This window comes from Paramisgurnus dabryanus, chromosome 13 (genome assembly GCF_030506205.2).
Source record: "Paramisgurnus dabryanus chromosome 13, PD_genome_1.1, whole genome shotgun sequence".
In the NCBI taxonomy this organism is placed as follows: Eukaryota; Metazoa; Chordata; class Actinopteri; order Cypriniformes; family Cobitidae; genus Paramisgurnus; species Paramisgurnus dabryanus.
The window spans coordinates 21,710,355-21,733,574 of record NC_133349.1 but is presented as its reverse complement, the minus strand read 5'-3'; the positions used below and the strand labels follow the sequence as shown (position 1 = coordinate 21,733,574).

The 23,220-nt window shown below is 37.8% G+C and overlaps 1 protein-coding gene across 2 annotated transcripts in view; it reads left to right on the top strand.

Moving 5' to 3' along the window:
- Positions 1 to 23,220, top strand: part of itga10 (integrin, alpha 10) — a 39,092-nt gene that overhangs the window by 3,890 nt on the left and 11,982 nt on the right. For both annotated transcript variants that reach the window (XM_065261259.2, XM_065261258.2), the window contains exons 3-14: positions 1,099 to 1,210; positions 1,952 to 2,061; positions 2,197 to 2,285; positions 6,896 to 7,010; positions 7,505 to 7,632; positions 12,508 to 12,656; positions 16,753 to 16,903; positions 19,954 to 20,119; positions 21,107 to 21,180; positions 21,259 to 21,403; positions 21,521 to 21,669; positions 21,996 to 22,139. In XM_065261259.2, coding sequence (XP_065117331.1) covers positions 1,099 to 1,210; positions 1,952 to 2,061; positions 2,197 to 2,285; positions 6,896 to 7,010; positions 7,505 to 7,632; positions 12,508 to 12,656; positions 16,753 to 16,903; positions 19,954 to 20,119; positions 21,107 to 21,180; positions 21,259 to 21,403; positions 21,521 to 21,669; positions 21,996 to 22,139 — 1,532 coding nt within the window. The remainder of the gene's footprint in view (positions 1 to 1,098; positions 1,211 to 1,951; positions 2,062 to 2,196; positions 2,286 to 6,895; positions 7,011 to 7,504; positions 7,633 to 12,507; positions 12,657 to 16,752; positions 16,904 to 19,953; positions 20,120 to 21,106; positions 21,181 to 21,258; positions 21,404 to 21,520; positions 21,670 to 21,995; positions 22,140 to 23,220) is intronic.

Here is a 23,220-nt window from a genome sequence, read left to right as displayed (position 1 = left end):
TGCATTGAAAATTGCTTAATTTGATAATGACAGAGGAAAAAGGCAAAATAAAGAACACGAGAGAGAGATAATTGTGGGACGGCAAATTTAGCTTTGTGAACAGTCAGGAAAAAAATGACGAATTACAGAGCGTATCCCATTTCTGCTTTGATCTGTCTGGATCCCCCCCATGTTCTCATTCCTTTGGAAAGAGAGAATGAACGGGAGAAATTTAGGGACCCTGTTTGAGGTCTGTGGGATTTGATTTTCTGCCTGCTCCTTTCTGAAAGCCCCCCCTTATGTCGGTCTTCTCTCTGGGTAAACAATCCTATGAAATCCACTTCACCCGCAGTGAATAAGACCTCAGTGTACGTGTGGCTTTAAACTCGTATCACTCACTGTTGAGTTCACAAAAAGCAGAATTCCCCTAAGATAGGTTTCAATGTTTTATATTTTGTACTTAGCCTTATGATTGACCCGACCGTCATCTGTGTTGCACAGCACTGTTTTGGACTTGTTTTGATTTAAATTATCCATGATTTACAAATATTTTTCAATTCAGTCACTCTCGATTCATTCGCTCACATAAAAGGCAGGTCTGTGTGTCATAACAGGCAACCTCTATGTTCCGTAGTTATTACAACCTACACCCTTCCCTCTCTTTTCCCTTCCTTCCCTTCACTCTCCATCCTTTCCCTCTATTTCATCCCTGGTTGCATTCATAAAGGTTAAACCTACACAGATTCTTAACTGTTCGTATTCTCAGTGGTTTTTGACATTTAATATTGGAATATAAATCTCGTGGCTCATATTTCTTTATATAGGGTTATACGTGTCTACACTGTCAGAAAAAAATGGTCCCGAGCTGTCACCAGGGCAGAACCCTTTCAAAAGGTCCTAATATACCATTTAGGTACAGATATGTATACATTTGCTACCAATATGTACATTTAAGGAACTAATATGAACTGTTTTGGTCCAAAGGGGTATTTTTTAAGGGTGCCGCCCCAGTGACTACTAGGGATAATTTTTTGAAAACATTTTCTGACAGTGTATAGATGATCAGATGCTGCATCAAACATAGTTTACTGAAGAGTGAGACTCATTTCTCTGTTTTAGGGCTGTGTGACTGTTTTAACATTGATGTAAAGAGGCCACGGATCTTTAGTGGACCTGAAGATGCTTTGTTCGGCTTCTCTGTGCTACAGCATGACGACAGAGGAGAGAAATCGTGAGTACAAGCTGTTCTCATTGTCTTGCTGTATAATTTTACTGTACATTATATGTATTCTGTACATTGAGGTGTCAACAGGTGATCCCAAACAATAACATGTGACCCTGTCAGTAAAAACAGACTAAAGTCTTACCATCTAATTATGATTTAGGACCATCAAAGTAGTCACCCATATAAATTATAAAAATATGTAAACGTGCTGAATATGATGCCTATATGAAATTAAAGGGCACATATTATGCAAAATCCACTTTTACAGGGTGTTTGGATATAAATGTGTTTTGGTAGTGTGTGAAAGCAACCACCCTACAATTAAATCATTCCATCAGTGGCAGCTTGTGACTGCTCATCCAAGAGGCACAAATTCAAAATAAGTGTGTCATGTGTGTTGCTTGCATTTTCAAAATATGTGTTTGTTGCATCATGCGAACAATGTGCATCACATGTTTTGGCAAAATAAGTGCCCGCTGCACACGCGTCAAAACCGTTTATGATAAAAGAGACGCTCACATTCACAAAATACATGCAATACACTCCCTTAACAGTAAACTTTGATTACACATGAGATTATGCGAGTATCTGGCAAACGTGAGCATGTCTTTTTTATTATAAACCCTTTAGACGCGTCTGCAGCAGGCACTTATTTTGACAAATAAGTGGTTCTTTACTGAACAGCAAAAGTTATTTTGATACTCTTTGTATTTTGATTGTCTTTCTGACTCTTTGTTTTGTGAACAGAATTTTGGTTGGTGCTCCATGGGATGGGCCTCAGAATAACAGGAAGGGAGATATTTACAAGTGCATTGTGGAAGATGAGATCAATTCTAATTGCTCAAAAGTTAACCTAGGTATTGACTTAACTCACTGCTGTTCTTATAGAAGTGTTGTTTTTCCTTTTTTATGAACTTGTTTATTGTCCTGTTATTACACCTGTTTATTAGTATTATTTGTTCACACATACTTTTGTGGTTTACTCTGTACAGGTGAAAATGCATTTCAGAACGTGTCTCGAAATCTAAAGAATTCTCATCTGGGGATGACGCTGACTCCTACTGCTTCAGATGGCTTCCTGGTGAGATTTTTTTTGCAGCAGTGTTAAACAAAGATTAGATTTAAAGTGCAAACCACTTGTTTCAATGCTGAGGTGTAAGTGGTGCTCAAATGATTGTTTATATGTCTGAGCATGCATGAGTAAGCATGATTTTGTTTGAATATGTGGTTTATGAGGACAGACATTTGCACAACAACATGGGCTGTACATGGGTAATAAAACATAGACATGGTTCCTAGGTCTTCATTTACCGAAAGACTTAAAAAACTGAAGGTGTTTTTTATTTAAAAAATGTCAAAGGTTTCCTGTGAGGGTTAGGATTAGGGGTGGGGTTAGAACATTTGATTCGTTCAGTATAAAAACTAGGGATGCACCGAATCCAGGATTCGGATTCGGCCGAATACTGGGCTTTTTGACGGGGTTCGGGTTCGGCCGAATCCTAGAATTTTTTTCCACCGAACCGAATCCTAGGCTTGCGCTACGCTGCTCGACGTCACGCGGCCGTTGATTACACACATCGGGTGCTGACGTGGAGATGAGCTTTTTCTTTCGGTGAGCTTTAGGGGCTGGACACACCAAAACTTTTAAACACGGCTGAAAACGCCTTGAGGACACCAAATGCCAGCTGTTTTTCAGCCGAGCGCTTGGTAGCTGTGATGCTTCAGCTGTGAGCCGGTTGGTTGCTGTTGTAATGTCCCGCCCCTCCTCCATTGTAATTGGACGGCCGTGTGAAAACTGACATTGACGAGCGGAGCTTCTCACTCAAAGTTAAATATTGTTTTCAGCGCGGAGCTGCTTGCTTATTGGAAAAACGAGCGTGTCGCAACGCATTGCTTTCATTATGCATAGGCTTATGGTAATTGTCAAAATAGTTTTCCAACTTGTCATCCTGGCATAATGTACAGTTAAAATTAAATAAAATGAAAAATACATGCTGTGGACGTTGTATAATTCATTAATGTGTTTTACTGTGTTAATGGAATAAGGATGCGAGTAGGATTCGGTATTCGGTTTCGGATTCGGACGAATCTTAAACGGTGGATTCGGGATTCGGCCGAACCTAAAAAATCTGGATTCGGTGCATCCCTATTTTCTGGACTATAAGCCGTTCCGGAGCATAAGTCGCATCAGTTTTGAAGTTTTTAAAATGCGTTTTGAAGACGAAAAAACATATAAGTCGCACTGAACTACGTCATGTTTATTTAGAAAATTAATTCACAAAATCCAAGCTGAAGAACAGACATTTAATCTTATTCAACTAACAATAGCACAGTACAGCAGCAGGAATAGGTGTCCGTGCATGTTAAAGTAACATTAACAGTTATTTACACTATACATACACTGTAAAACGTAAAAGTTAACCCAACTCAAACCATTTAAGTAAACCGGTTGCATTAGTTTTAAAACACATATATTTGAGTACTGAGAACTTAAACAAATTTAGTCATAAGCAGTTATGCACTTATAGTTAAGTTCACACTACTTAAATAAAAGTGCATAATTGCACATGACTCAAGTTCACAGTACTTTATGTGTTTTAAAACTTAAATGGTCTTATGCAACCGGTTTACTTAAATGGTTTAAGTTAAGTTAACGGTTTTACAGTGTATCATACAGAACATACCTGGGAGACTGAATAGGCTAAATTAACACGAGAAGCCAAATCAAGTTCAAAAAAGTCCCGAAGTCATTCCGCATCACTGAATCCTTTAATTACATAAATACAGGAGCAGCATAGAGTGGATTCTCGCGGCTGTAGACAGTAATGGTTTCTCTTGGTTCATATAAAATCATTTTGATGTATAAGTCGCACCTGACTATAAGTTCCAGGACCCACCAAACTATGAAAAAAGTGTGACTTATAATACAGAAAATATGGTAAGAAAAGAGACAGAGAGTAAAACAGCAACAAAAGAGAAGGAGGGTTATTAAAAGAAAATCCCAAAGAATATGTTGCTCAGTGATTCCTCTTTCATAGCTCATGATATTTGAACTGTTCAGTTCTACAACGTTTAAGGATCAACTCCCAAAAGTTGTGTAGAGAAAATAAAAAAAACGCTGTCATGCTGTAGGTGTTCCCCATAGCGGGAGCTCTGACGCAGTGTTGAAGTTCCCTTGAAAGGGAATTAATTAATTATTGTAAACAGATATGATTTAAAAAATGTATAAGAAATTAACATGAACTAAGATTAATAAATGCTGTGGAAGTATTGTTCATTTATGTTAGCTAATGCATACAACTTTGTTGTAAAGTGTGACTGAAATCTAAGTTGAGACATTTTAAGAATTCTTCTCTCTTCACTAGAAGAAAACATATTGACAAAATTTCATTAGTGGTTTTTCATTTCTATTAGCGGGAAAGTAATGACAGAGAAAAAATAAGACAATTGTTGATTAATGTTGGTTAGTGTTGTAAATGCCTTAAGAGTTGGATGGTGCTCTGCAATAAAACAATTCAAAATTACTTGGTGGCAATAGGGTTATGAGAAAAAAACACATAAAAACATTTACGTCTTTAAACCGTACCACTTATTTGCCAGCAAAACCATGAGGATTACAGATCACAAAGAAAAAGGAGGGAACCAATGGAGAGCGAAAACACATACTAAAAAAGATAAAAGAGGACAAAAAGCCCTATATGAAACAAAAGAAAAAAGGAATAGTTGGGGGTAGATGATGATAGAAATGTACTGTGACTCTACACCCTGTTATTAAGAAAGCCTGTAACAGAGCGATGAAGAGATGGAGAAAAATCAAGTAAAAAGGCCAGAATGAGTACGAGAGACAGATTTGAAGTGGTGTGGTGGTGATGAGGGTGAGAGGTGCTATGGCTTTTCCATGGCCTCTCATTACAAAGGGATTGAGTCACATTCCGATCCTGTTATAGAGTTGACCAAATAAACAGTCAACCCAACACACACACAGAAAAATACTCATAAATCCTTAGACAGGTATTTGGTGAAATGTGTAGTGATAATTGAATGAAGGTAAAAAAGTTTATATTGGCTTATACCACGGTGACCTATGTATGACTGCATCCCAGAGGATGTACTCTTTTGATCTTTCAGTTTAAGCCTATGTCACAGTCACACGCTTTTGTTTGTACACCCTGGCTGTTGGTTACAGTACTGTGCAAAAGTCTTAGGCCACAACCACCAGACTTGCTATTTTAGAAGTTTTAATGTCCATCCATATTTATTTTTCAATCTATTTTATTAAGATACAAACAGAAAATACAGGAAATATGTACAAAAAAAATAAAAAATTAAACTAAATTTTAAGGACTAATGTCTTCTTTAGGCATTGTCTGTGTTTAGTGTGACCTCTCTTGGCACTAAACACATCTTGAGCCTTTCTAAGCAGAATGAAGTAAAAAGACTAATTTCTTTAAAATTGGAAATAAGGATTTAATTTCATTTAGGTTTAAGAGATCCTGCAGTTTCCTGCTACTGCTCAAGTGGAAGGGGAGTTTACCCTAAAAACTTGACACATCAGTTTACATTTTTATACAGTTTATAATACTATATACACATTTCCTGTATTTTCTGGATGTATTCTATTAAAGAGACTGAGACACAATTATATATGATTACTATAACATTGCAAAAACAACAAATCTAATTCTGGCATGGTGGCCTAAGACTTTTGCACAGTACTGTATATAAAGTCTGACTATTGGCAATAGCCACCCAGCAATTCCAGCAAACCCGCAGGAGCGCAGCTCCAAAACTGGAGTGATCTGGTTCACTGCAATCTGCCCTATACAAAAAACCTTTGTGTATGTGAGAGTATGTGTGGCTAAAAGAATTTCAGAGGCTAAAACCATATAAAAGCTAGAAAAAAAGCTTGGATGCTCTGATCATGTCTGGGTCAGGTGAAATTTTAGTTTGTCTTGTGCAATGTTTATGTCTGTTGTGTCTCTCACTGCATTTAACAGTTATTCGTCTCCAAAATGACTTGCAGTGCACCAAAGGCACAATTTGTGTTTCCCGGTCAAACCAATAATCTTGTTAGGGATTGCGACAAGATAGGATTTGCAACTAGACAAAATATATCCATTAATTTATTTATCCATCCAAAAACATTAATCTTTCTTGGGTCTCCCCAACAATGTCCATAAATGCACACAAATATAGACAACCGCACACAAACAAACTCTATAACATGTGTCATTCCAAATATGGTCACCGGATTGCAGGTGGTTGTATTCACGTGATGATTATAATCATAAAAGATGGTGGTGGTAGGGTGAGACGTGCAAAGGGAATTTTCTTAACTTAACTCATGCTTACTCATTCATACATACACAACCGTACAAACACACACATATTGGCATACGTGGTTTATGGGACATTACATAGGCATAATACGGTATTTTTCCTGGTTCACTTAATTTTATTAGATTTTATTGATCTGACCAAAACCCTTGTCAACACTCTACTCTGATAAACAGAAGAAATATGGTGTTTGAAAACTCTTAAACAAAATCTCTTCTTTGTACAGATACAAAAACTACATTTTATGACTGGTGCATATCACCTGTAGTTTTAAGCACAACAATTACTGCTTTGACTATGTTAAGAATCAATTGTTAAAAACATGTGCACATTTTGTCTCTGTGTCATCTACAGGCATGTGCTCCACTGTGGTCACAGGAATGTGGTACATCTGCATTCAGCACTGGAATTTGTGCATCTGTCACCAATGACATGGAGCCCAAGGACATCATTGCACCCACTGCTCAAAGTAAGATAACCACCAGACAACAGCAGTGCCTAGGCATAAGAGCTGTCATGAAAAATAATTGTGATCTTTAATCAGGCCCAAAGCTAGAGCTGTTTTGACCACACTATAAACATTAAAGCCAACATCTGTATTTTTATTAATGTTAAAATACTTTCTCCTAATCGAATCCAGAGTCAGTCATTCAGAGGTTGACTTCTCTGCAAAGTGTAAAAGTTCCCAATTCTGTATGTTGACGCTTAACTGTAAAAATTAGGTTTACAAAAAGGTTTTTGTGAACCTATATGAAGAACCTTAAACATACACAGAACCCTTTTGTCACAAAAATGTACAGACTATAAAAAGACAAGAAACAAATAGTTTAAGAACCATGGACCATAAAGGTTCTTTGGAGAACCAAAAATGATTCTTCTTTAGCATGGCTGTGATGTTTATGTGACTGTATGTTCTGTACACAAACTTTTCATTGAACTTCCTTTTGTTTCTGTCTTCCACAGGATGCACCACATATATGGATATAGTGATTGTTTTAGATGGGTCTAACAGTATCTATCCTTGGTATGAGGTGCAGAACTTCCTTAGTAACATCCTCAGCAAGTTCCACATAAGCCCTGAACAGATGCAGGTATGTTCTTGCGATTATACAGTCTTTTATGGTATTTATCTATCCTAATTTTAGCATGTAGCTTTTGGGGAATTTTTTGACGTACATATTCTCTTTCCATGTTAACTATAAAAAAAACGTACTTTTCCTGTTTGCAACTGAAGCAGCTTCTTTTTTATTAACCATAATTTTAACATGTGTATTTTAACGAACACCATCTTTTCACATAAGCTATAAACAAATGTGTTTTTGTGGTTGCAAATGTTGTGGCATCTTTTTTTAATTCTCTGTTCATTTTAGCCTTCGACAGACTGCTTTTGTGTTAATGTCAGTTTGGAGGAGCACATAGTTTTAAAAGATTTAAAGAGCACCTATTGTCCGATTTTTGATTATACATTTCCTATGGTGTGTAGATGTGTATTAGTACATGTTAACGATATACAAAAGGTACATATCCCAAAGTAAACGATGACGGGAATTATCGTCTCCTTTTTTTGGACTACAACAAACACACGGATTGTAGGCAACAGTTTACTTCCTGGGATTGGTGATGTAGACAAGACCGACATTATCATAATTCCCCCTGCTTTGGACTCACAGCCTGTAAGTTAACTCCTGTTAGCATTGCATTGTGACCGAATCTTTCAAACATAGTAAGGAGCGTTCCATTTATGTCTGACGTCAGAGGTATTCAGACCAATCACAACGTACAGATTAGCTGGCCAATCAGGGACACAGAGCTTTTCAAATCAGTGCGTTTCAGGAAGAGAGTGAAATCTGGATCTACAAAAATGTATGGTATGTGGAAAATATACCAAATACACAAAATAACATTGTTTTTAGCAATGTAATAGGTGCACTTTAATATAAGGTCTCAGGTGTGCCTAGAATGTATCTGTGAAGTTTCAGCTCAAAATACCCCACAGATCATTTGTTAAAGCGTGTCCAAAATGCCCCTATTTGGGTGGGAGCAAAACTTATCCAATAGAGGAAATCTTTACTTTTAAAACTGTGTGCCATTATATAAGTAGCAGACACCTGGCTGGATTATAACTAATATGTAGAAAGCCTTTTGACCTTAAAAGCTCATTGAGCTTGAACACAGCGGCAGTTGTGATGCATTGAGCTTGTATGAGCGAATGTGTGTAACATAACCACAAGCCAACCCTCAGAAAGAACTGGTCCCAAACAGAAACAGTGCTGGCAGCCTGGAGAAAATAAATGGCAACGGGAGCATGAATAGACAGAAGTTGTGGTTTCTAGAGGAGAAGGCTAGATGGGACACAGCTAGAAACTTATGAATGCATGTTAGAGAGAGTGTTTGAAACTAGAAGAGAGACTGTGAGGATAGAGAGAGACTTATGGATGTGTGGATGAATGGATAGACTGAGAGAGATGGACTGATGAATGCATGTATGTAGCTGACTTCTTAATGTGTGTTTTCTTAATGGGATGTATTTGGGGCAGTAGGCAGACTGGGGGCAAATGGAGGTAAAAGGAAATTCCTTTGGTTTGTGGAGGGTTTTTGTTCTGGCAGCTTTGGATCTTCTTGTGTTTTGTTGGTGGGGCAGAGCGCATAGTGGAGATGCCAATCTCATCTCCGGCTCATTCTAGAGTTATTCACTCTGCACAAATTACTGCTGCCGTATGATTTACAGCCTAGACTTTATCCTTTGAAAACTAAAGTATGGCATTTCTGCACAACTAGCGTCAACCAAATTGAATTGCCCCTTTGACCCACTGCTGCTATGTATTAAAAAATCTGCCATATTAGACTGGGCAAAACTCCTCTATAAACACAATAACTCCATAAACAACACATGCATGCATGGGAGAGCTGCTATTTTCTGGATAAGCCTAATAGTACAAAGAGTACAAAAACATTTATTTATAAAAGTCTTCATTTTGAATCTCAATAGTTAGATTTGGAAATGTATTGATTGTCATCATAGTTTTGGTACTTTATGTAAAATGTCTTCGCTCCCTTCATTTTTAAGTATAATCAAACTGTTAAATTTTGACTACACTTTAATTTAACAAATTAGGCTTAGCATTTTCAACTTGTCTAAGTTATAGCAACTCATAAAATTGAACTTGAAAAAAAACTTAAAGGTCACCTAATATGGCATTTTTTCGCAGAATGTGCCTGTGAAGTTTCAGGTCCAAATACCCTAGATCAGTGGTTCTCAAACTGGGGGCCATGGCCCCCTGGGGGGCCCTGAGATGGTGCCAGGGGGGCCCCAATTTAGTGACATTTTATAAAAAAAAACATTAATTTATCATAAATTCTGTGTAATTAAACCTCAGAAGAATAAGGCTTCTAACCAACACCACTACATTGTATAATTTTATATGTTTTGTTTAATTCAAATGTTAAGTTTTGGAATGTTTTATGTCATACATTTTCTTTGGAGGGGCCACGAAGGGATGCACCGCACACAGGGGGCCTCATGCTGAAAAAGTTTGAGAACCACTTCCCTAAATCATTCATTATACCACCTTGAAAAGGCCCATTTTTGGGTGTGCACGAAAAAGTGCTGTTTGTGTGTGTGTGTCTCTTTCAATGCAAATAAGCTGCAGCTTCCCTCCATGTTTACAGTTTTATATATATATATATAATGACAAAATACAACATTTTAATAAGACAATCACCTTATTTTATTGTTCATAATGACTGTGCGGTAAATAATTATGTAAAGAAAATTTAAGATAGAAATTGAAGCAAAACCCTCTAAGTACATCTTGTAATTTAGCAATTTATTTCAGAGTCTTAATGGATTCTGCCAAAAAACTGGTGTTTTCTGAATGCCCTGAGGTGCCATGGCATGAAATCAGACTTTTCCCATGTTTAAGTGCTTTAATTGGTATCCCAGTGCTTTTATCAATTTAGATAATAAACCATTCTCTGCAAGCATGTGAAAAATAGCTCATTGAAATTTGGCTCTCCTTATAATGTCATAAGGAGATCTTATTATGATAATACCACCCCTATCCAACCAAGGCACAGTCATTTAGTGCAGAGAGAAAGAGAGAGAAAATAATTGACAGCACAATTGAGTTTCAACTGCAACAAACCACCATCATTGCGATCAGTGTTTGAATTTGATCAGCTCATTTGCATTTAAAAGGACACATCCAAAACACCACATTTTTGTTCACACCTACAAAATGTCAATTTTAACATGTTATAATAAATTATCTATATGTTTTTTTTAGCTAAAACTTCACATACACACTCTGGGGACACCAAAGATTTATTTTACATCTTATACAAAAAATCTTGTGACATGGCCCCTTTAAACAGATTTAAAGTGAAAATATTTGATTTACGTATAATACATGCTGAGAGCATTCGGCTAAAATCTTATCTCATTTTTGACAGAGGTGGCATTAAGCAGCTTTTGAATCTGAGCTCAAATTGTGACCAAAGGGGCGTGCACACCAAAGTGTTTTCAATTGTTTCCAAAAGTGTCCGAGTTGGACTCAAGTCCGAGTTCTTAAAGGCCGAGTCCAAGTCGAGTCCACCCGAGTCCAGAAAGTAATTAAATTGAAAAAGATACAAAATTTGTATTGTAAATTGTTACTTTAACCTTTCAACCTATTAAACCAATGGCAATATAAAAATGTAATAAAAATAACTCTATTTCATCTTGTCATTGCCATTGAACATTTTAACTTTTTATGTCAACTAGTTTCCTATAAAAAATGATTTCAAAGAAAAGAAAGGGATATAGAGGTATCTTCTTTTTACCAGATAATAATAAATTCTCTATGATTTTCGTAAGCAAAACAAATTATTGCTGACTTTGAAGACATCGTGCTAGCCACGCATTGATGTGTGTGAGGTGTTTGTCTGCACGTATAATGCGACTGGCTGCTGCCTGCCAGTGTGTTGCAGTAAAATAACTGGAGGGGGAGACAGTGAGACATTAATTAATTTCTCATCTCAAGTTTATGCTGACTGTACTCGGGATATTTCCCGAGTCCAAAATGTCCAAGTCCGTGTCAAGTCCGAGTACAAATTCACCCGAGTGCGTGACAAGTCCGAGTTCATTCAAAATTGGACTCGAGTCCGAGTCCAAGTTCGAGTACCCCAACTCTAGTGTTTCTTTTCCGCGCTGAAAGCCGAGAGAGTTGAAAATTATGAAAATCTCAGCTCGTCATTGTCAGTTCACACATGGCCATCCAATCACAGTGGAGGAGGGATGGGATAAACATCACAACAACCAACCGCCGCATCGTTCAACGACTGATAAACAAAGCAGAAGTATCACAGCAACCACTGCGCTCAACTGAAAATAGCTGGCAGTCAGCGTCGGCCTGCCGTTTTCAGCAGCGTTTAAAAGATTTGGTGTGCACATGCCCTAAATGTGGTTTTTGGACAGTTGTGGGCGGGGCCTCCACCAAGTGACATCAGTTTGCTCAGGAAACACCAACAGCTTGTCCCATGAAACTGTTGAGGTTTTATGGACATTTAAGCGTAAGGAGTGGGCAGATTTTTATCATTACAGGGTCGTTGTGTACACACACAGGTGACACACAATTATGTTCAATCATGTAAAAGTGAATTTCCTTATGAGGTGACCTTTAAGTATTAAAGGCAGCTTAACATTTTTACAGTGTAAATTATCAAAATTGTAGATAAACATAAACTTTATTGTTCTATATATCCAGAAAAAACACAGCTTCCCTGTTCACTGTTTATAGGGCTGTCTTGCCTGGTGCACTGTGGCGCAATGTTGACTTATATTTGAATGGTATGCTGTATCTGTGTATGTCTATGGGGCCATGTTTCTCAAACAAACAGAGCCATGGTTTGATGTTTTGGATTTATTGCTGAAATCTTCACCTCTAACTTTCACCTTTATCTTGACTGAAATGTGTATGTGTGTGCAGGTAGGTGTCCTTCAGTATGGAGAGATCTCAGTCCACGAGTGGTCTCTCAGGGACTATCAGACAACAGAGGACGTGGTTGAAGCAGCCAAGAACATCAGCCGTCAGGAGGGGCGAGAGACTCGCACTGCCTACGCCATCCAAATGGCCTGGTATGACCACCCACCGGTCACTCTCTCAAACTCAAAACAAATGTAGCACAGCCCTTCCTCTTTCTCTTCTCACAGATCTCTCTCACTATTCTCTTTGTAAAGGTATCTCTCTATGCACATCCTACCCTTTCTCTGATCCTTACCCCATCCAGAGATAATGATAAGTTTGTAGCATAGTGAAGTCCGTCTGGTCAAGAGTGCCTTTGTCTTTAGTTTGATGTTTTTGAAGGTGTCTCCTTTGAACTGTAACTTCACTCCATCCCCAGAGATTGCAGTATTTGAGCAAAGATGTTTACAAAAACTCATATTCGTAGCTCACACTGCCTAATTCATACCCCTTCATTCCTGTAATGTCTGCTTCTGTAATTCTTCTTTATTGGAATCTCAAGTCTACAGCTTTTCAGCACACACACACATACATGCACAAACACACCCATACGGGACACTAACCATAACTCACAAAAGCTATAACAAAATGAATCTCTGTGACTGCAGGAAAAAAATGCTGTCTGAAAATGAGAAACTTTCATATGTCTATGTACAGTAGTAACAGCACTGTTCAATACTTACATTTTTGGAATCAATTCCGATTTCTGGTTGTGGAATCAAAAGAGTCGATTCCAATAATTGATTCTTCACTGTTGTTTTTTATTCTTTTTCCATTTTTTCTTTTTTACTAAAGATTGTATGAACACGTAAGAAGATACCTGAAATAATATTGAATCCCTAATCCTACCTTAAACCATAATATAAGTATAGCCCCTTTCACACAGAGAATATGGAATATACACGGAAAATGCGTCCGGGACTGTTTGATTTTTGGTTTATTCACACTTCCAATGGTTTTCCGGAATCTGTGCGTGTGAATGCACCGTAAAGATCACGTAATGACAATTTTTTTCTAGTTGGCTTATTATCCATGAAACCACGGGTGTGCATTTTAGTTTATGACAAGATCATAAGGAGCATGTGATGTGCTGTTTTGTCATGATTGTGAATGATCTCAGCTAATCGCGGATAGTGATGAGCTCCCTGATTTTCAGTCCAGTTTGCCAACATTTCTCGTTGTGATGGTTGATCTGCATTTAAATCCACTACGGCACGCCCCTTGCGTCATTGTTTCTGCCTCTTGTTCACACAGAATGCTTTCTGTGTATGTTACAGCAATGTTACTTGGTCCTATTTATGGGAGCGATTCCAGAACATTTATGGGACAGGTTTGTGTTTGCAACAGACGAGGGAGAGAAGACAATACTGAATAAAGTTGTAATGTTTGTTATTTTTGGACCAAAGTGAATTTTTGATGCCTCAGTAAATTCTAACTGACGCACTGATGTCATGTGGACTACTTTTATGATTATTTTATTACCTTTCCGGACATGGACAGTATACCGTACATAGATTTTCAATGGAGGGTCAGAAATCTCTCAAACTAAATCTAAAACATATTAAACTGTGTTCCGAAGATGAACAGAGGTCTTACAGATTTGGAACGAATGAGGGTGCATCATGAATTATATAATTTTCATTTTTGGGTTAACTATCCCTTTAGTGTTTGTAGCAGATCCTGATGACATTACTGCATATCACAATTGAATTACAGTTGTGAATCTTTTCTTGCTTTGTTTCAAATCAATTATGATTCAGGGGCTTATTTGATGCATTGACCTCCAATTTTAATATATTATTAATAAAACAAACACTTGTACATGTGCTGTGTGATTGAATTGGCCAATAAAATAGCTAAGGGGGTGATTTTTGTGCTTTAAATTTAAAAGGAGTCGATTCCCTTTGATGGAATCGATTCCATCCATTGGAATCGGCTCTCGGTTTATCCCTTGTATCCATTGAATGTTATCCCTTTTCAGTGAAGTTTATGGGCTTGATGGGTTACCGCCTTTCATTTCTGTGAAGTCAGTTGGCTATTTTACTGTGCTTGTGTTAATGTGTTTGCGGTGTGTGTCTTTGTGTTTCTACACAATTTAATTTAAAACTTTCCATTTGCTCTCTTTATTGAACCCATCATAGAGACTCTCTGTCTCATTAACCCCTCATTCAGACAGCCAGCGACGTTATCGCTGTGTGTCGCTCGTCTCTTTCAATGAGGCGTTTCTAAATCTGCTTGTCATAAACAAATGAGTACCATCCACGCCAGTAACTGACGAGAGAAGGATGACGTGAACTCCATTGCTTCGTTCTCATTGGTAGTCGCTCCCGAAATTCGCTCGACATTTGCATAAAGTTAAACTTTTCTAAACTTTCTCGCGTCGCTGGACACACCCATACACTCGCCAACGGTCACTTTCACTCATGTCGCTGGAAGTCGCCCGGTTTCCATTGAAATGAATGAGATCGCGTCGCTCTGCTACTGCTGGTCGCTGGCTGTCTGAATGGGGCGTAACTCTCACTATCATTGGCCCGCTCTATTTCACAGCAGATGAAGTGATAGCTGTAGTTGGGTGAGGTGAGGAAGGTTGAAATAATATTAATGTTTGCTGATCCAGAGAGACACAGGGAGCTGGGTCAGCAGAGCTGCAGGTGTGGTTACCTTCCAGTAGACTGAGCCTTAGCACGTACAGCTGTGCAAACACACATAAACGCGCGGAATCCGTGTCCGAATTTGCGTACTGTAAGAATCCATACTGCATTCAAAATATTATTTACATTTTCGATAAAACGTACGTAAGATCAGTGTATGTGTTGCATGTATAATTGTAATGCACTGTAAGTCACTTTGCATAAAAGCGTCTGCTAAATGCATAAAATGTAAAAATGTTATTACATTGCATAACTTTGCACTGATGTGAGACCTGTACGATCTTTGAATTTCATGCTGTTCCTCACCATGTACAGTATATACAGTACACACGCAACCACAAATTTAAGTATAGTACTTAATTCAAACACAATAAATAAGACTGTGTGAGTTAAACAGCCACATAAGTCGAGATGTAACACCAAATAAAAACCAAAAAGGATTGACATAACACCAACTAAAGCAATTAACCCAGACTTATTAGCTCAAATGCACTTCTTTCTTTCTTTCTTTCTTTCTTTGTTATTCATCACAGACCACATCAAAAATCTTATTCTCTCATGTTCATGTCCATTTCCTTTTTCTCTTGGGTTTGTCTGGAAAACACATCACATTTAAAGGTAACAGTATACACACATTTCTTTCTTTGTAACCTTTCGCTATTCTTTGCTTCTTTTGTTTTTTTCCCATTGATTTAGTCCAAACTAAACCCACTTTCATTCTCTGCCTTCTCTTCCAAGCATTGCCTTCACTAGACGTAATTAGGCAGAAGGCCGCTGGTTGTTTTTAAACTCTGTAGTCTTGCGGGAAGCCACACAGTTATATTTAGCCTGAGTCTGGACAACCGCCTGAAAATCACTGAGTTGACTAACACTGACTGTGCCACGCAACTTCTTGAAAAATGCAGGTCACACTCGCACAAACAACACAGCGTCTGCTGTTTTGCCTATAGAAATTACTTGTTAAAGTAATCCGATAAAAAAAATGAATTTTAATGGCGAGACCAGCAGATTAGACTAAATTTACAGAATTTTAAAGTAAAATAAACTTTGAAGAAATAGTTCACCCTAAAAAAAAAAACATTTGTCAGTATTTACTATACTCACCCTTACTGTGGGTTCACACCAGACACGAGTTCAATGATTTGCGTTAGTAGATTACATACAAAGTCAATGCAATGCATCAGATGCGTCCTCTCACAGGGGCGATGTGAATGATGCGATATGGGCGGCGCGCTTGCCGCGAAAAAACGCACTATTCGCCTTAAACGCGTCTTCGTCCAAGTTGAAAATATTCATATGTAAAAAATATTAATATGACTTGAAGTTAAATCCCGCGAGTAATCTTGAGCGCACTTGGTGTGTACGTAGCATTGTATCATTTATTATTCAGAATCCCTTCTTTCCTTTTCATATTTTGTTTTCTAAGTAAGAATGTCCATTTTTGACTGAACATAAGCAAAAAGTATCAGAAACATACTTTGTTAGTAAACACTTAATTTACTTTTTAATTGCACAGAGTTAGTAATAGCCTAATACATTTCTAATGTTTTCTCTCCAGCACGGAGGCCTTCAGTCCAGACAGAGGTGCACGGGAAGGTGCCACTAAAGTGATGATAGTCGTAACTGATGGAGAGTCCCACGATGGAGAAGATCTTCCCGATGCTCTCACTGAATGTGAGAAACGTAACATCACCAGATACGCCATAGCCGTGAGTACACGCACACCATAATTAAACCTGACCCCTGATGTAGGCTGAACAAACCTACAACCCCTCCTAAGAAACCAGCAGCGAGCTCCAGACTGTATGTCTGAATATCACATCTCCACTTAAACTGACCATAATTGGCGCTGCTCTATTTTCAGTGTTTCTTCAGAGCTCCACCCGGGTCCTCGCTTGCTCTCTGCCTATATTTGAATGATAACACTGTCTTCCCTCGTTCTTTAAACAATCATGACCACATTACAGCTGTTCAGAAATAGACTTAAGCAGAGCTCTGTACCATTAGGGGAGTGTACCACACCCTAGGCTGCACACTGACACCCTGCCCCTGTGTGTGGGCACACTGCACCCCTTATTCGCCTCCCTAAACCACAACAGAACTAATATAAAGAAGCTGGCACAATGAGCTGAATAAGGGGGTGTCAGGGTGTCACAATAATGATTCTCCCATATCAAAAAACATAGCTGCAACTCTAAAATAGTTCCCTATACCCTTAAATGGTGCACTGTTTGATGGGACAGACATTTTGTAGTGGTGTCTTAAATTATAAGTGGACATTATCGAGTCCGCGTAATTTCCGACACTTATGCTGCGTACACACCATAGACTGTAAAAAAAGATGGACGACGCCCGTTCGGTCTCTTCCATTAATGAAAAGTGAAGCCGGCAGTGTCCTGATACTGCACTGACATCTTAGGTCTTGCGTCTGCGCCGTAGTGATTTAGCGCAGTAGTGAGCAGGAAGTAAAGCCGCAAAATTAAGGCCCCGCCCTCGCAGAATGCGCATATTACAGCTGTCAATCATGACGTAACACCACCGTTTTTATAGCATTAAATGACTAACTAAAAACAAATTTACATCAGCGTGATAAAAACTACAGTAAATGACAGAAACCAGCTTCGAAAAAAGATAATTGAGTGTAATTATATTGTTTAGATGGTCTCAAGTCCCATTGAATAACATGGGGGAGGCGGGGTTTATGACCTATACTAGGACCAGTCACTGGGTGGCGATGTTTTGGCTTCACTTTTCAGGGCTTGTGTGGCATGCTTGTTACACACCAACGCAAAGCATCACTTTAGATTACACGCAGGATTTAATTTTGTGTCATGAAAATTTTTCCTTGTGTTGAATATTTTCATCTTGCGCGAAGAGGCGTTTGAGGTGAATAGCGCATGTTTTCGTGTCGTTTGTTTCACCCCGTGCAAGTTCGCGTCTTTATTGACTTTGTATGTAATCTACTCACGCAAATCGTTGAATTCGCGTCTGGTATGTACGCCCCATTAGTGTCTGAATTCACTCGTCGTCGTTTTCGTTCACTCATTTAAGTGGACTATATTATGAAACCCTTATAAAGCCTTTAAATTGCTTTTCACAGGGTCACACGCATGATTGAAATATACGTAATATACACAGTATACATAAACCCCATTCACCTGGATATTCAAGAAAGCCTAATCCTTTGACTATAAAAAGCTGAACATCAAGCTAACAAAAAATGAAGCAGAATAAATGACATAAGATGCTGTTTGGGATGATTTTACACTTTTGCTGACCTCTACTCATTGAAACAGGCAGCAGTGTGTTAACCTGCACCTAAATGAGCCCAGGTTTTCCTCTCTTAGACAAACAGTGCCAAAATGTGCCAAGTCATCTACAGTAAGTAATGTGTCTCTCTGAGTCTCCTCAAGGGAACTGTGGAATAAAATAACGGCAGCTGCTTTTAATGTCCCACCAGTCAAAACATAGCTTTCATGTTTAAATGTGTTATGTATGCTCTCTCTCTCTCTCTCTCTCTCTCTCTCTTCCTGTTCGTTTCCTACTGCAAGGAACGAGGGAGCGGATGGAAAAGTAAATCACTCGCGGGAGAGTAGAGAAACAACCTCCCAAGAATTTCAGCTTTGGTCATGTGGTGCAGAATATGTTATATACATTACAGGATAGAGATGTTGGGAATGTAAGCGTGGTGGGTGTGAAAGTGGGTGGAGGTTCTAGATGTTGGAAGTGTCAGATACATCTACAGTATAAATTAAAGATGATGAATCCTAAATTATGATGAAATTCTCTACCTAAATCGCTCCTATATACTCTGCTACAAGTTATAAACAGCACAAGCTAAAAGTTTCCAGCAGTTGCTTCTAAACGTGTCCTAATTTTGGATGTCCACTGAGAGATCTTCAGATCTCTGTCCAGGTTACTGAATCAGTGTCTTTTAGTAACAAGACCGCATACTCCTCCCTGCAGCTGTGCACTCGGATTTCCTTACTGCATATTTGTGAGCTGTGTCCCAGGATCCAGCCTTCGAATTGGGACACGAGTCCTCGGCTTCGAAGGACGTGACCTTTGAAGGATTCAGCCTTTGGAGATAAAGACATTCTGTTTTCTTATGTTCAGTGGTTAGATAGTTGAGTTCAGGTCTATGGACGGAAGAAGATTTGATATGACACATGATTTCAGGGCTTGTCATTAGTGGTGTGCTGCCAGTGGCTCTCTCCCTTTGTTTCCTGTGCGTAGGGGTTTTTAGGATGAATCTCTGTTTTTCCCGGCACAGTATTACTTCATTAATTGATCTATCAGTTTGTTGGCTCTGTGGAGGAGACAATCTCTGTTTTGTTGATTCGCTCTTATCTGTCTCAAAACATATTAAAAAATATCCAGTTCCTTAATATATATATATATATATATATATATATATATATATATATATATATATATATATATATATATATATATATATATATATATATATATATATATATTGAAATGCAAATGAGCTGATCTCTGCACTAAATGGCAGTGCAGTGGTTGGATAGTGCAGATTAAGGGGCGGTATTATCCCCTTCTGACATCACAAGGGGAGCCATATGATATATTTTTTCACATGCTTGCAGAGAATGGTTAACCAGAACTAAGTTACTGGGTAGCTCTTTTTCACATTTTCTATGTTGATATAAGCACAAGAGTCGAATTATAGCACTTAAACATGGATAAGTCCAATTTTAATGTTATGTCCCCTCTAACTCTGTCTTTCTCATAGGTATTAGGTCACTACATCCGCAGACAGCAGGATCCAGAGACCTTTATCAATGAGATTAAGTACATCGCGAGCGACCCAGATGAGAAATTCTTCTTCAATGTGACGGATGAGGCTGCACTGAATGACATTGTAGATGCATTGGGGGATCGCATTTTTAGTCTGGAGGGTAAGCTAGAGAACATTAATCCATAATGACCATGAAAAACCACATTCCCTTTACTCGAAGAACAAGAATAATTCGCGAACAGAGGTATCCGAATCTGTCGCTTATGAATTATAAAACTTTCCACTCTGGATGTCGATGTTGTTTTTGTAACACAGGCCTTATAATGTTTTTGAACATTCCATGTATGAACGTCTTTGTATTTGGTAACAAAAAACCAAGCAACTTTCTAAAGCAATAGACGTACCGTTTAAAAATAGGATGGGAGACTTTCTGTTTTTCAATGAAAGTGAAACATATACAACTGACTTCACATCCAGTAAATTCATCTTGGGACTGTTGGCTAAAAGTAACTGCAGAAACGCCTAAGTGAAGTTCATTTTAAGAAAAAAAGACATTGCACTTTTCAACAAAAATAAAAGGAGAAAGGGCAATCTGTTACTTCATTCCCGTAAGAACACCTTCATTCTAAGAAGAGAGGAAGGAAGGATGGAAGGGAGGAGAGGAGTGAAAATATAATGGGCAAAGCTGTGGCACTTACAGGATACGTAGGTTAAATACACATGAAGAATTCCAGGCTAGGCACTAAATGTTATTTACATTTTTTTAAATTGCACAGACAAATATGTTGGGTTATCTTTATTGAGCTGTATTAGATCTTTTTTCTTTATGCTATTTTAATGTGTTGCATTTATTGATGAATTGTTACTGAACCTGCCTGAGAGGTTTTCTATGGACTATTAAGTAAGGGATGTTATCGCAGAAATAAGGCTAGACAGCTTGATCAGGACCTGTCGTGTGTTATTAGTATTGAATGGTTGTTATCTGGGAATAACAAACCTGCAAATGTCGCGACTGGCAGATCAGAATCAAGCATTCCAATGAGCCATGTAATAATGAACATTAATACATTGAATCTGTATATTACAATTGAATTTAATTATTAAAAAATTTAGTTTTTTACAATACAACTTTGTCTTGCCATTGCAGGGACGCTGGGATACAATTCAAGTGCCTTTCTTATAGAGATGTCCCAGATTGGTTTTTCAACGCACATTTTGGATGTGAGTATATATTCTTGTCTATTATGCTATATTGTGGTTTTATAATGAGCTCAATTGATGTGTTTTGTTGTACTCTAGGATGGCATCTTGTTCGGAATGGTGGGTGCTTATGACTGGGAGGGAGGGGTCCTAAAGGAGAGCTTAGCGGGACGAATTATGCCCTCACGAGAGGCCTTTGAGAAAGAGTTTCCTCTGGAGCTAAAGAATCATGCCGCTTACCTAGGTAACATCAATCCCTTTCATTAAACCATTAACTATTACTTCAAGGTTCTACCTTGATAAATAAGTTAAAGCTTCTGGTAATAGTTAACAGAGCAAATGTTTGTGGGTATGTCTGCAGGTTACACCGTCTCTTCAGTGGTAGTTGGTGATTGGAAAAGGTTGTATGTTGCAGGAGCTCCCAGATTCAAACACAAAGGAAAAGTGATTTTGTTTGATCTTACTCCTGATGGCGATGTTATAATCACACAGGCACTAAATGGAGAACAGGTGGAGATTTTTTACTTATATATTGATTTACACTGTTAGACATATACTCATATTTTGCTCTTTGTCCACTGCAGCACAGATGAGATCTCTATTAAACCTTTGTCATATTATCAGTGTTTCAAATGATCCTCTTTTCTGACTGCCCACTATTCAGTCGATCTTTTGTTATTTTTCCTCTTTCACACCACATTGCTACTCTCTCTCTCACACAATTAATTTATTTTCTCATTCAACAAAGGCAAACTGGTTCATATTCTCAGACCTCTCCTAAATCAAAATGAAACTCAAAACTTAACATCTTTCTTCTGCTCTCTCTATTTGTGCAGATTGGCTCATATTTTGGCAGCGAGGTGTGCGTGGTGGACGTAGATCAAGATGGAATAACAGATATCCTGCTCATAGCTGCTCCCATGTTCCTCGGTGCGGGAAACAAAGAAACAGGCAAAGTCTATGTCTACTGTCTGGATGGGGTGAGAACCATTGAGACAATACTGTTTGTGTACTTTAAGTGCACTGCAAAAAATGACTTTTTTACTTTTATTTTTAGTACAAATATCTTAAACCTCTTAAAGCAAGATGTATTTCCTTGATGAGCAAATTACCTAAGAAAGTAAGTCTAGTTTTTAGACAAACATAACATTTAAGTGCATTTGTGCTTAAGACAAGCAAAAGATTTGCCAATGGGGTAAGATTTTTGTTTTAAATTCCTTAAACACTTAATTCAAGAAAAATTTTCTTAAGCTATTGGCAGATTTTTTTGCTTGTCTTAAGCACAAATTCACTTAAATTTCTTAGATCATTTTGCTCATCAAGAAAATTTATCTTGATTTAAGAATTTTTAGATATTTGTACTGAAAACAAGACAAAAATACTATGTAAGAAAGTAATTTTTTGCAATTTGTGAGATGTTTGATTCAGCTCACCTAGGTATAAAATAGCATCAGATTGTCCAGATCCACGCATATCAGCATTAAACTACCAAAGGTATCTTTAACCCCATAGCTTTCACAGAAAAACCTTTGGTGTCAGCAATGTTAAATGCAATATAATTAGGATAATCTCTAGCAATATTCTAATCATTTTGCAAAAATGTATCCGCATTTTTTTAATTGTGCGTTTTACATTTCTAAAAATAAATATATAAATATGCTTTAAATTCTATGTATTCACTGAGGTGTTCTTATTTCTGAGAGTGTAAAAGTATTAGTCTGCAGTGATTAATGTTTTCATGTGTTGTTTAGTATAGAAATTTGACTCCGCTAAGGTATCAAGTTTTTTAGGGTTCTTGGTTTTTGGTTGGTCAGCTAAAACATGAACTGCATCAGCTGTCATGAGATCAGTTCTGGAAGTCAATTGTTAAATTGTTTAATGCTCAATACACCACACTGGGTTCTGTTTTTATCATTTACAACAACCAAAAAGGAAAGCTTAAACAAGTCACTAAAACGTCAACAGTAAAAACGTCAGCATTAAAACTATGGATGAATTAATGATAATACATTCTGGTTACTGATTATATAGCATAGAAATATGATAAAATATTAATTTTAT